The 13,009-nt window shown below is 48.7% G+C and overlaps 7 protein-coding genes across 7 annotated transcripts; 3 read left to right on the plus strand and 4 right to left on the minus strand.

Annotated features, from left to right (window-relative positions):
• Nucleotides 1–222: 222 nt before the first annotated feature.
• On the minus strand, nt 223–633 carry ASPGLDRAFT_33224 (uncharacterized protein; the record flags this gene model as incomplete). Its single annotated transcript, XM_022544278.1, has 1 exon — nt 223–633. The coding sequence occupies one exon, from the start codon at nt 631–633 to the stop codon at nt 223–225; it is 411 nt and encodes a 136-aa protein (XP_022402992.1).
• Nucleotides 634–2,091: 1,458 nt separating this feature from the next.
• On the minus strand, nt 2,092–4,132 carry ASPGLDRAFT_23521 (DUF3176 domain-containing protein; the record flags this gene model as incomplete). Its single annotated transcript, XM_022543297.1, has 2 exons — nt 2,092–3,923; nt 4,102–4,132. 2 exons carry the CDS (start codon nt 4,130–4,132, stop codon nt 2,092–2,094), a joined length of 1,863 nt encoding a protein of 620 aa, XP_022402993.1.
• A 1,709-nt stretch (nt 4,133–5,841) lies between these two features.
• On the minus strand, nt 5,842–6,502 carry ASPGLDRAFT_1213381 (uncharacterized protein). Its single transcript, XM_022540232.1, has one exon. It carries the CDS (start codon nt 6,397–6,399, stop codon nt 5,992–5,994), a length of 408 nt encoding a protein of 135 aa, XP_022402994.1. The 5' UTR covers nt 6,400–6,502; the 3' UTR covers nt 5,842–5,991.
• Nucleotides 5,969–7,079, minus strand: ASPGLDRAFT_44089 (uncharacterized protein; the record flags this gene model as incomplete). The annotated part of the gene is made up of 1 exon (XM_022545948.1): nt 5,969–7,079. A coding segment is annotated over exon 1 (277 nt), but the record flags the coding sequence as incomplete, so codon positions are not given.
• Nucleotides 7,080–7,434: 355 nt separating this feature from the next.
• On the plus strand, nt 7,435–8,214 carry ASPGLDRAFT_44093 (uncharacterized protein). Its single transcript, XM_022545949.1, has one exon. The coding sequence runs from the start codon at nt 7,578–7,580 to the stop codon at nt 8,145–8,147; it is 570 nt and encodes a 189-aa protein (XP_022402996.1). The 5' UTR covers nt 7,435–7,577; the 3' UTR covers nt 8,148–8,214.
• Nucleotides 8,215–10,064: 1,850 nt separating this feature from the next.
• On the plus strand, nt 10,065–10,463 carry ASPGLDRAFT_23522 (uncharacterized protein; the record flags this gene model as incomplete). The annotated part of the gene is made up of 1 exon (XM_022543298.1): nt 10,065–10,463. One exon carries the CDS (start codon nt 10,065–10,067, stop codon nt 10,461–10,463), a length of 399 nt encoding a protein of 132 aa, XP_022402997.1.
• Nucleotides 10,464–11,074: 611 nt separating this feature from the next.
• Nucleotides 11,075–11,524, plus strand: ASPGLDRAFT_44094 (uncharacterized protein; the record flags this gene model as incomplete). The annotated part of the gene is made up of 1 exon (XM_022545950.1): nt 11,075–11,524. A coding segment is annotated over exon 1 (194 nt), but the record flags the coding sequence as incomplete, so codon positions are not given.
• Between the last annotated feature and the right edge of the window lie 1,485 nt (nt 11,525–13,009).

The raw sequence follows: 13,009 nt of genomic DNA on the forward strand, positions 1-13,009 counted from the left end.
AAGAAGTTCAAAGAGACAAAAGGAGTACAAAGTGCATAATGCATGTATGCAGTGGCCATAGTCAAAGGATGCTGGCTGCATAGCCGTAGTCCCCCGGTCCTATCATCTCTCTATCATATCCTCTGTGGATACGATTAGGCATGGGCAGGAAGTATGTCGTAAATAGGTGGGCAGGTCGGGCTCTGACTAGTTAGTCGAAGCAGCGATCATATCAATCAGTCTTCAGCGTATATGGAAGTCAACACTTGGTTTAGACCGCCGGCATGGGCCTTCTGTAGCCTGCATGGTCTGGGCATTGGTGTCAATCTCTACTAGTGGTGGGCCCTGGCTAAATTCTGGCTGGGTGTCTGCCATAGCACTATTTGGTTCGGAGTCCTCCTCTGTGCGGGGTCGCTTATTGCCCTGCCGGTCTGGCTTGCGGAGTCGGGTAGAGGTTGCTCGGGATCGGGATTTAGACTGGTTGCTTACCCTCGCCTGTGTCTGTTGGGCAGGGTGCTCTGCGGCCTCTGCAGGAGTAGGGTCCCGCCCTCGCTCTTCTACTGAAGGAGGATCAGAGTTAAGAGGCATAGGGGCGCCCTCATACCATCCGTGCCCAGCCACGCGGTTGTGACGTGCAGCCTCCACCCGTTCCATATGGGCTGGGTAGCTGCGGTCAAAGGCGAAGTGACCTTCTGGGACTTTGTTGCTTTGCTTAACATTTTGCTTCTGGCAGACAGCGCACTGAGCTCTAGCACGGTCTCTTGCTGTAGGGCATTCCTGGGAGGAATGGCCCTGTGCACAGTATGCACAGGAGGTAGGTCGTTTGCAATATCAGGCTATGTGGCCATATGCTTGGCAGTTATTTGATTCCTTAATGGCGCGGTTGGCTCGTTCTACAACCTTGGCTTCCTTATGGTGGCGCAAGGGGTTCACGATCTGGTGATCAGTGTCTCAGATATGGATCTCGAGGTCTTCTTTTAGCGGGAATGGCGTTGCCGGGTTGCTTGGGGAAGTGCTCAGCACCCCGTTTGTGCCAACAGAGCCATTGATAGCGCTCTGCATCCAGCCAGCGACCATGGATGGCTCTGTTGATGTCAGGTGACTTGCCAGAGCTGCATCCTGGTATGATCTGGCGTGGCTAGAGGGACGGGACGCTGAGGAGCTGTTGGTTACTTTAGAACTACATTGAGTGCTGAAAAGCCTTGATCTCCTCTGTCTGCTTATTGAACATGTCTTGGATCTGTTGGAGAGCCTTGTTCTGGCCACTATGGCCTTCATTGCTGTTGCTGCCAGCGCGGTCACGTACCTTTGCTGCGAGGTCTTCAACTGAACTCATAAATCAGATGAATAAATCCCTGGGAGGGGGCATCCCCTGGGCCCTGTCAGCAATCTGCTTCAGCTCTACTGTTTCTGAGAGTATGGCAGCTGTTTGGGCGCGTTGGTTGTGGTCTTGGTGATTGTATGAGTGATCTGGCCACAGAGATGCGGCTCTGACCACTCCTTTCTTCTTTGCCCCCCCCCCCCCCCATTGTTGGCGACAAATGGGGAGTACAACGTTGAAAGTAGAATCAATTCAGAGCGAAGTTAAATACAATATTCGAGTTTTCCACAGTACGAGAACCCTCTCAGAAGGTAGGGTGAGGGGTCGTCACTGGGGAGTTTTTTTTTTTTTTTTTTTTTTTTTTTTTTCTCGGAATAGTAGATATTAACGAACTGAATTCCTATCTAAACTATTGTAGCCATCGACGAGAATATCGAATCTGTAGAGAAAAGAAGAAAAGGAATCTATCTACAGGAAAAAGGGGTTTTTATCCATGGGTTCTGTGGCCGCGCCAAGTGCTTCCTTTGTTTGCTTGCATGGCGGTGTTTATCGATATCAGCCACTGAGGCGGCGTTGAGCCGTTGAGGGAGCCGTCACAATGCCACTGCAAGAGAAGGATGTATAATCGAGGGCATAAACCACGAGTAATGAAAGAATGGCTGAAGCAATGATACCAATTACGATGAATGAAAGTGAAATGGGACTGACCATAATGTGAAATAAAAGTAAAACAGGAACCATCAAATTCAAATTCAACTCAAAAAAGTAATATTGAAAGATAAATGTATATTCTAATGTTCAACAAGGACAGGAGGGTCCTGACTCGCCATCACAACTTTGATCTTCCGCGACATATCCAGCATCTCATCCACATCGCCCGCACGGCTCAGATCATGGCCGGGGAGGTTTTCAAGCTGACTGACAAGCAATGGCAATACAGAAGACTTCCACAAGATGGTATGTAACCTCCTACTTGAGACAGCCGTAGCCATGAGAAGCACAATAGACAGAACCACAGAGGCAGCTGGAAGAATAATCCACGGCCAGCGAACATGAATTAGTGTGCTATTGAGGTATGCCCGTCCATTGACACGGGAAGCCATATGGCTGGAGCGGATGTTATCAGTCATACTGGTGGCCATTTCAACCATTGATTGGGTCAGGTTGTTGCTGTTGTATAAAATCAGAGAGGATTGAATTCCTGAAAAAGATTTGGCGTCATCTGCGTCATCTCCCTCCTCATTCACTATAAGAGTGCCATTGAAGAGTTTGATCATCATTCGTCGCATGGGGATCCAGGTGGTTGAGGAGATAATGTAAGTTGAATTTTCCGATAGGGTTTTGCTCCCACTGAATGGGCTCAACCAGCGAGTCCAAAAGTCTACTTTGCTCTGGACCTGGGCTTGGACATAGAGGTTCTGACTCGTCTTAGTCTCGAGGAATCGATGACCGGTGGAGAAGTAATTCTGTGTATACTGCCTTTCACACCAGTAGACTGAGCACTCTGTCATGGTGGGCTTTTGTTCCGGCACAGTGATATTGTGGTGGTAATATATCAGGTCTTGCTCATACTTGGCTGCAAAGAAAGATACAATCGGTTTTGGGGTTCCATCGTCGCTTGTATCAGACGTTATGATAGACGTCCAAGGCTGACGGGGCATTGATATCCATTTCACAACTTTTGAAGTGTCCATTGTATTCCACATGATGCCAGGAGTAAGATTAAAGCCACTTGGTGCCGTGTAGGTGCAATTGGTAGGGGTTGATGACCATTCGTCGCCAATATTACCATTGGAGCGAGGTGCAGATGGCACGCAGGTCTGAGTTGCCTTGGCCGTGACGTCTTCACACTCACTACAGATGCCAAGGGTGATAAAGTCATCATAGTCGCAACTCCCTGAGGAGCAAATTGGCTCCAGGCGGTTATTTGTTTGGGATAGGCCACTGAAAATTGCAACCTGCATCCTTGGCTCGACTTCACTGACAGAAAGCTCGTTCTGAACATTGTTCAATACACTGGTTGCCCATCGAGGCCAATATTGGTGTGTAGTCTGAGTATATGCTGTTTCATTTGGAGCCAGCAGTCGATTTGAAGGGAAAGAGAGAATCTGCTGCGCAAACGGATCGATAGCGACAGATAGGATCATCAGAAATGCTCCCACCGTCGCCAAACCTGGCCTCAGTCTCCAAAAGATTTCCAAAGAGCCCCAGGGACCACGGCTAGCTTGGTCTAATACCTGCATATGATAGAGGGGAGTTGGATTCGGATGTTGACTTTGGTTCCATTTCAGCTGGCTGAGACACGCTGAGACCGGTATAAGCATGGCTGCTTTTGCAATGGTAACAATCACGGATGCGACTGCATTGGGCGATACTCGGTATTCCCAGTCATCGTAGAGCTTTCCATCCACGTATTTGAGGAATCCGATCAGGAGCACGATGCAGATGACACTGACTATAGCACCTCCAATCTCCCAGAGCCAGGAGCGAGCCCAGTCAAGCCGTTTGACTTTCTTCGTTCCATCTTGGAAGTTTGCCTCTTTTGACTCTGATGGTGGCGAAGATTCAGTGAGATCGAGCAGGGCTAAAGACGGCTGTGGATTGGGGAATATGGGCGTACTGACTGTGGCTTTCGGCGGGCTCTAGTGGAGCTTTCGATGCAATGGAGCTGCCTCGATGGGCCTTTTGATCCGGTTCTGATGCTCGTTGTTCTCGGTGAGTGGGTTTTGTTGGGAGAGTAGCCGTCTGGGACGTGTGCCGGTCAGGACTGCTGTGGTTACTGTCTACTCCAGGCTGATTACCTAGTGCCGAGTACGAGAAATGTGTTGTCATTGTTGCATGGAGAACTTCCGTACTTCAGATATGACTTCTCGGGTAGTTAGCTGCAAGTGGATGACAAAGGGTATAAAAATATAAAGAAAGAAGACTCGAGGCACAGAGAGTTCAATACTGGGCCTCAGGGGAGGGATTTTGGTATGTGAATGAACCAATCGACGGAGAGTTCCTCAGCTGAGTGCCCCATAAATTTAGCTGTAAAAATTGCATACAGGGGGCCGCGGCGGGTGCCGAGCGGAACATGTAAAGCTTGAACCATTTTAGACCCCCAATAGACTTCTCCGCTTCTGCCTGGTAACTGCAGGTATTGCGCCCGGTCACAAGTATCCAATGGCAGAAATACCTCATCGATGATCGTCTCAGGCTCGTGTTTCAACCTGGTGGCCTGAGGCTGGCAGTCACTGGTCTTAACCTCACAGGGCAGTGATAGGCAGTAAATATCACTTGTAAAATGGATCATAGTTGTAAAATAGAGACATTTTGCTATTCTATGGCATCACTAAATCGAAGCGGTCGGTTTTGTGAGGTAAGATTGCAGGCTTGGCTTTTGCACATTTTAATCGGCTTTTGATCCTCGATGGCCATGGTAGCCATTTAACACCAAAATTTGATCAAATTTGCAATCAAAATGATATCATTCCAATCTGCATGCCAGCACATTCATCACATCTTTTACAGCCACTTGATATTGGCTGTTTTGCAGTGTTAAAGCGAGCATATGGTCATCTTGTTGAAACCAAAATGCGCCTTGGGGTCAACCATATCGACAAATTAGACTTCCTTGAGGCCTACCCACATGCACGAATTGAAGCTTTCAAACCTGATACTATCAAAAATAGCTTCACAGCAGCTGGTTTATTGTCTTTTGACCCTGATCGGTTGCTTTCAAAGCTCAATATTCAGCTTCGTACGCCAACCCCCCTCCCCAGAAGCCAGGGTAGTGATTGGGAGCCAAAAACACCTTGAAACCACATGCAATTACAAAAGCAATCCTCATCAATTAAAACAGAAATAAATGGATTTAAATACTAGTATATATGGGGGGCGGGTGCGTCACTCGCTTGTGGATTACGTTATGAAACTTGACACATACGAACTTAGTTACAATCTGTCAGGAATCTGTGTATTGAGCTACAGAGCTACAGATTACTCATTCATTGCTACTCTAGAATCATTACCGTAATCTATCACCGAAAGGCGCATATCACCGAGAGGCGCGCCTCGGTATTCCATACAAAATAGTAGTTTTTAACACTACAATATCTCAACTGCGAAACATCTACAAATATTACAATCTTGTATACAGGTTACTACAGTATTCAGCTGGTATGGACCAAGAGTACAACTACTCCAGACTGATATTTCTTTAGGTAACATAAATTACTACTGTATTATTTTGTATTTTCTGATATACTAGTATTGACAGGTACAAGAACATGTAAAAGATGAAAGAAAACTATATATATTCTTTTGAGGCATTGATATATATTCTTATTCCATGGATCATTCTCTATATCCATTAATGGTTGAAATATGGTGGTTATAACAACTGCCATTTTTGTATGGGATACAGAGGCGCGCCTCTCGGTGATATGCGCCTTTCGGTGATAGATTACGTTAAGTGTTATTTTAGTGTCGTAGCAGACTCACACAACCATCCTGTCATAGGCTGCGGATGTCGTATAACTAGTTAAGTAGTGTGTGTGTGTGTGTGTGTGTGTGTGTCTATTTTACGTCGAGGTTCGGGTCTTTCCACGCATCCTTGGGAACCTCGGAAGCGGAAAAGCCCTGGTCCCGGTGCGGGACATACGACGGGCAGATCGAGACTGCCTGTCACCTAGCTAAACTACCATCTATCATCTATATACAGGTAGCCCCCCGCGCGGGGGGCTGCTTGGGTTTTCATGACTGTCAAAGCAGCGAAATTGCGCGTATTGGTTTGCAACAAAAAGCATGAACGCGAACAAGAAGGGCAGGGAAGGGGTACAATAAAAAGGGGAAAGAAAGGGGAGAGAGAGAGAGGAAGGGAGACCGGAGGTAAGCCTGGATGTCCCTGGATTTGGTGAGTTTTGATGGCCTAATGTCGTCGGCAGATATCTGTATAGAAGTTGGATTCTCCCAACCAGCCTGCAAATGCAGTGTATCCAGCCTTTGTGCAGAGGATATAAGTCACAGACCGGCGGCCCCATGGATGTGCTGCTGCTTTGCGGCCCTCCCTGCAATGATAGAAATGGGATGGTTCCTTTCTGCGGCCGCAAGAGCATGTCAGCAGGGCGTCATCATGTTTAAAGCGTTCATGGTACTCTGCAAAGTCACCATGTCCGCTCCTGGCGGCAAGGAGGCGGCCCAGGGCTGTTCGTGGAAGGAGGAGCTCTGGGGGGGGGCGCTTCTCCAGGCTTATCCTGAGGTCCTTGTATCGTTTGGGGGCCTTTTCTGCCCAGAACTGTGCAAAGGCATGCCAGTGCATCCTCTGTGCTATTTGTCTGGCAGCTGCTATTGACGCAGGTGCTATAGGGAGATTCAGGGGCCCATGGCAGCCCATCTTGGCTTCTTTGTCGGCTTCTTCATTGCCTTCAATGCCTGTATGCCCAGGGACCCATTTCACATGCACCCTGCCTTCCTGTACGCCTGGTGCTCTGGTGCGGTTTGGCCATGTTTGGGCAGCTTCTTGGAAACTCCTGAATACTGACTGACTTGATCCTGTGGGCTGGCCTTGGAGTTGCTGTAAACTAGTTAAGTAGTGTTATTAGGAAGGGGGATGATCAGTATCCAGTTACCCCGCACGGCGTAGAGTTGCATTCGGCGCGGATTGGCGCGGATTTTGCGGCTTCGCTGTGCCACTCTAGCACGGCGCACATATGTAACTATGTATTTGTTTTATCTACTAGTATCGAGCCGTGACAATTACTATGTGGCTCATCACATGGGACCTCCAGTGGCTGGCTGAATGACCACGCATGGAATTCACTGAAGTGCAGCCAATTCCCCACTCGTGTGGGGTTTCAGCTGAACAATTGTCATGGGTTCTGCCAATAGTTGCCCATGATAAAGATGAGTTGGGTGAGGCAAAGCTGGGCCCATAAGCATGATGAGCTGTATGCGCAGATTCCTCAGCTAGCCACATCTGCAGCATAGAATTATATATATTCCTATAATATCCGCCAACAAACACCATTTTTCTTGAGTCAGTGATTATCCAGCAAGTGCCGCAAAGATTTCTGGATATTATATTCAACAAACCTCCTGTTATCTCACAATGTCTAAGGTGGGATATATATAATACAATCCTGAAAACTGGGAAAAAAACAACTCCTCAGTGGCGACCCCCCCCCTACCTTCTGAGCGAGTTCCCGCACTGCGGAAAACTCGAATCCTATATTCAACTTCACGCGGAATTGATTGATACTACTTTCAACGACGTTCTCCCCAGTTGTCGCTGACAATGGGGGGTGCAAAGAAGAAAGGGGTGGTCGGAGCCACATCTCTGTGGCCCAACTGCTCATACAATCATAAAGACCACAACAAAGGCGCCCATGCAGCTGCCATTCTCACAGAAACAGCAGAGCTGAAGCAAATTGCTGACCGGACCCAGGGGCTACCCCCCTGGGATCTATTCATCCAGTTTATGAGTTCAGTTGAAGATCTTGCAGCAAAGGTGCGCAACCATGCCAGCAACAATGGCAGTGAAAACCATGATGGCCAGAAAGAAGTACTCCAACAAATCCAAGATATGTTTGATAAGCAGACAGAGGAAATGAAAGCTCTACAGTACTCAATGCAGTCCCTGAAAGCAACCAATAGCCCCCCAGCATCTAACCCCTCCGGCCATGCAAACTCTTATCAGGATGCGGCTCTAGCAAGTCACCTGACATCAACAAAGTCCTCTTTGGTCTTGAACTGGATGCAGGGCAATACCAATGGATCCATTGGCACAAATGGAACACTAAGCACCTCTCCAAGCAACCAAGCAACCCCATTTCCACTGAAAACAGACCTGGAGATCCATATCTGAGGTACAGACCACCAGATTGTCGACCCGTTGCGCCACCAGAAGGAGGCCAAGGTTGTGGAGCAGGCAAACCGGGCCATTAAAGAATCAAACAATGCTATAATTGTCCACCAGTCAGTCTCTACAGGCCGCATCCTGCCCAGCGGGGATGTTATCCTGTGCACAGAGAGCCTGGAAAATGTGGAACAACTAGCCAGAGCGGCAAAAGACTGGTGCCTCACCTTTGGAGACAATGCAACCATCAAAAGAAGAACTTATTGCATTGTTATGAACAGTGTCAACTGCAAGCTTGATCTAGCAGCTGCCCCAGCACGCATTAAGGCGGATAACTTAGGACGCCTGGCCTCTGCCCCCACAGTGATCATGTACACTGGGTGGCTTCTTGGTCCTCGACATATCGCGGAACACAAACCAGAAACATCAAAGCTAATTGTCGAGTTCAACAATGACTGGGCTGCAAATATAGCCATACTGCTTGGCCTGGCAATTGACAGCCGCGACCACCCGTGCGAATACTACGACCAAACTCATCAGATCCAGCAGTGCTTCAACTGCCAAGCATATGGCCACATAGCCTGAAACTGCAAGCGACCTACCTCCTGTGCATACTGTGCACAAAACCATTCCTCTCAGGACTGCCCTACAGCAAGAGACTGTGCCAAAGCCCAATGTGCAGTCTGCCAAAAACAGAACACTAAGCAAAGTGAGAAGACCTCAGAGGATCACTTTGCCTTTGACTGCAGCTGTCCAGCTCATGTGGAATGAGTGGAGACTGCACGTCATAACAGAGCACATGGATGTGGATGGTATGAGAGTGCCCCAGTCTCTCTTGGCTCTGTAGGCCTCTCAGGGGAGGAACAAGGCCAAGACCCCACCCCTGCAGAAGCTGCAAAGCACCACACTCAATGCTGCGGCCCAGGCCGACCCAGAAAGAGCAATAAAAGACCTCGCACAGAAGATGAGCCTGAACTAAATAGTGTTATGGCGGATACCCAACCAGAAAATGAGATGAATGCCCAAACCCAGACTCTGCAGCCCAGAGAGGGCCCTCACCAGTGAACTAGAGCAAGAGCTCTCAGTGCCCCAAGCACTGACACTGCTCTGAGAGCACTCAGACAGACTTGAAACTGATGCAAAAGCTATAATCAGCACCATGGTCAAGAGTCTGATGATGAGCAAAGCCAGTATCACTCCAATGAAGACCCAATGGAGGAAGAATTGTAATCAATGATGGATCTTAAACAAATTTGAATCCTGCAGGCCAACTGTTGGAAATCATGTGAGAAAGTGATGATACACCTCTTTGGTGAGAAAGAGGTGCGCGACCTAGAGATCCTGGCTATCCAAGAGCCCTATATCAACAGACACACAGACCAAGTGACCACATATTCACAAATGCTCGGAAACTGCTTTCACCTCCTGATCAAACCTACTAGCAAGGACACTAATGTGGCTGGGATGCCATGGGTATGCTTCTTTGTTAGCAAGGCGCTAGATCCAATGAAGTGGGCGATCCAGCATCATACTAAGGACCTGAGCACCTTGACCCTGCACACAAGAATAGGCCCCATACACATTCATAACGCATATAATCCCAGCCCTGTGACAGGCCAACCCAGCGTCATTGACACATTGAACAACGCGCTGGCTGGACACCCTGGCCAACAACATGTGGTAGTGGGTGACTTCAACCTCCATCATCCAATGTGGAACTGACTTGACTATGACCACCGCCATGAAGAAGCAGATGATCTCATCTGGATAGCTGAGAACCATGGCTTAGAACTGCTTACACCGCCGGGCATGATTACATATGAAAAGCACACAGGCAGGGGGCGCCACCAGACTACAATTGACCTGGCATGGGGAACTACTGAGGTGACAGATCTCCTAGTGCGCTGCCAACACTGATGAGACTGGATGCATGCAGCAGATCATGTACCAATTCTCACAGAATTAGATATACCTGTACAGAAGTCCCCAGAAAAGCTAAAGATGCAATGGCTGGAAGCTGATTGGGACATCTTCCTAAAAGCAATGGCCGCAAATCTCCAGCCTATATGCCCCCTAGCTACCACTGAGGAGATAGATGCCACAGTTGACCACCTGATTAAAACCATCCAACACTCTGCAAAGAACACTGTTCCTGTATCCAGGATCACACCATACATGCGCCCAGGATATCTCCCAGAACTAAAGGGACTACGCAACAATGTTAACTGCACACGATGCTGGGCCGCTTCTGGCCAGGAGGAAGACATCAAGGCATTCTGTCAGGCCAAGCATACACTGGGCCGAGAAACCGCTAAACTGAGCTGAGACAATCACCATACCCGCGTGGAGGATGCAACTGAATCAATAGAAGGCTTCTGGAAACTGGCCTGTTGGGCACGCCGCTGCTGGGGTGTCCAACCAACCTACACACCAACTCTTCATACAGGGGACCAAACATATGACACTCCAGAAAGGAAAGCACAGGCACTGTGGGAGACACTATTTCCCCCACCTCCTGAAGCAGATCTCTCAGACATCCCTGGTTATGAATACCCTGAACCACTACAGATGCCTGCCATTACAGAGAAAGAAGTCTGTCAGGCAGTCCAGCAGGCTGCGCCAAACAAGGCCCCCAGCCCTGATGGGATACCAAATCTGACACTACACCGCGCTCTAGCCATTCCGGTCTTCCTGGGCCATCTCACTAATCTGTTCAATGCTTGCCTGCATTTGGGATACTGCCCAGAGCACTTCTGAAAGTCAACTACAGTGGTATTGCAGAAGCCCAGCAAACCTGATTACACAGATCCAAAGGCATACAGGCCCATTGCACTGCTTAACACAATTGGAAAAGCATTAGAAGCAGTCATTGCAACCCGCATAAGCTATATGGTTGAAGCGCACAGTCTCCTACCACAGACCCATATTGGTGGCCGCAGAGGGTGATCATGTGAGCATGCTATTCACCTGCTGCTGGAACAGGTCCATGCCTCCTGGCGTACTGGTGCATTGGTAGCCACACTGCTTACCCTGGATGTCAGCAGCGCATTCGACAACGCTGCACATAAACGCTTGATCCATAACCTCCAAAAATGAGGGATCCCAGGCAGTGCTGTCAACTGGATAGCAAGCTTCCTATGCCACCACAGCACAGATATTGTACTAATGGAGGGTGCAACAGGCCAGTTTACCACAGATACAGGCATACCCCAAGGCTCACCCCTCTCTCCAATACTCTACCTGTTCTACAACGCAGATCTAATCGACCAAATACATGAGGCTTACCCTGGAAGAGCAATGGTCACCGGCTACATTGACAATATATGTATACTTGTCTGGAGCCGGGCTGCTGCAGCTAATTGTCAACATCTTGAGCAAATACACAGAATTGCAGAATGATGGGAGATCCAGCATGCCTCTAAGTTTGCCCCAGCAAAATATGGCCTGATACACCTATGGCAAAAGGCCTGAGGCGTCCCTAGACCATTGAGCTCAACTGATGCTTCAGTCAAAGTGCAGGGGGTGGAGGTTAAGCCTGTGCCTACCCTTCACTACCTTGGCATCCAGCTAGACCAGCACCTCACTGGAATGAAACAAATTGAACATGCCCAAGTTAAAGCCACTGAAATGATAGCAGTGCTGTGCTCCATAGCAGGATCAACATGGGGAATCACTCTAACCCACCTCCGCCAAATGTACACAGCCATCCTATGGCCGCAGATCACATTTGCCAGTTCCACATGGTTCATACGGGCTGGATGGGGCTTCAAGGCGGCAGAAAATGCGGCTAAGAAAGCCATGGAATCTATCCAGCACAAGGCCCTCTACAGGATAGCTGGTGCATTCAGAACAACCTCTCAAGCTGCTCTGGAGATATGCCTCAACATACCTCCTCCAATGATCGCATTGGAACATGCAGCCAAAGAATCATACCTCTGAATTGCCACATCACCCCTTATGGCCACCCTCAGCAAGATATGACATTCTGGCCAATGACCAGCGCCAAGGAACGCAAGGGAGCGACGCATGCGATGGGCCACCAGCCCAGACCATGATCCTTTAACATCACCATTAGAATGATGGGAGTGACGAACCGCAATTTCTCAGGACAAGCTGGAGATTATACACCCACATGTGACCCTGCCTTGGTGGGCAGGCCTGAAACCCCATATAGCAGAAACTCAGGAAGCTGCTCTTGCAACTCACAATGCCATCTTACACAGCAGAGCTGATATCATTGTGTACACAGATGGCAGCTTGACAGAACAGGGAGTTGGAGCAGCAGTAGTTTTGCCTCTGGGGTGCCAAGCAGTTCACATTGGCTCTCAAGCTACCCACACTGTATATGCAGCAGAATTACAGGGCATAAAGATGGTGCTTACCCAAATACGCAACCCAAGTGGACTGGAATCACAATGTTCCTATCAGACCCGTACAGCAACCATCTTCACAGACAACCAGGCAGCAATACAGGCATGCTCAGCTCCAGGAAGGTCTTCTGGCCAATATATCCTGAGTGATATTGCATGCACTGCATCTCAACTACAGGAATGTGGCTGGGATATACAACTGTATTGGCTCCCAGGTCATGAAGGCATCTATGGCAATGAGTGTGCTGATGCTCTTGCAAAAGAAGCTGCTAATTCCCCAGCACCCAATGGCGCGGAAGAGCTCACTCTCATGGCCAGCATTTGAAGAATCCTCCGCATAGAAGCAGCAAATGCATGGAAGACTGAATGGGCTGCTTCCCCCCATGGGAACTCCGTCTGTCGTTTATGGAAAGAACCCTCAAAAGCACCATTGCAGCTATACCAAGGCCTTCAGAGAGCTGCTACATCAGTCCTCATTCAAATGCAAACTGGGAAGATTGC

This window comes from Aspergillus glaucus (assembly GCF_001890805.1).
Source record: "Aspergillus glaucus CBS 516.65 unplaced genomic scaffold ASPGLscaffold_5, whole genome shotgun sequence".
NCBI lineage: Eukaryota > Fungi > Ascomycota > Eurotiomycetes > Eurotiales > Aspergillaceae > Aspergillus > Aspergillus glaucus.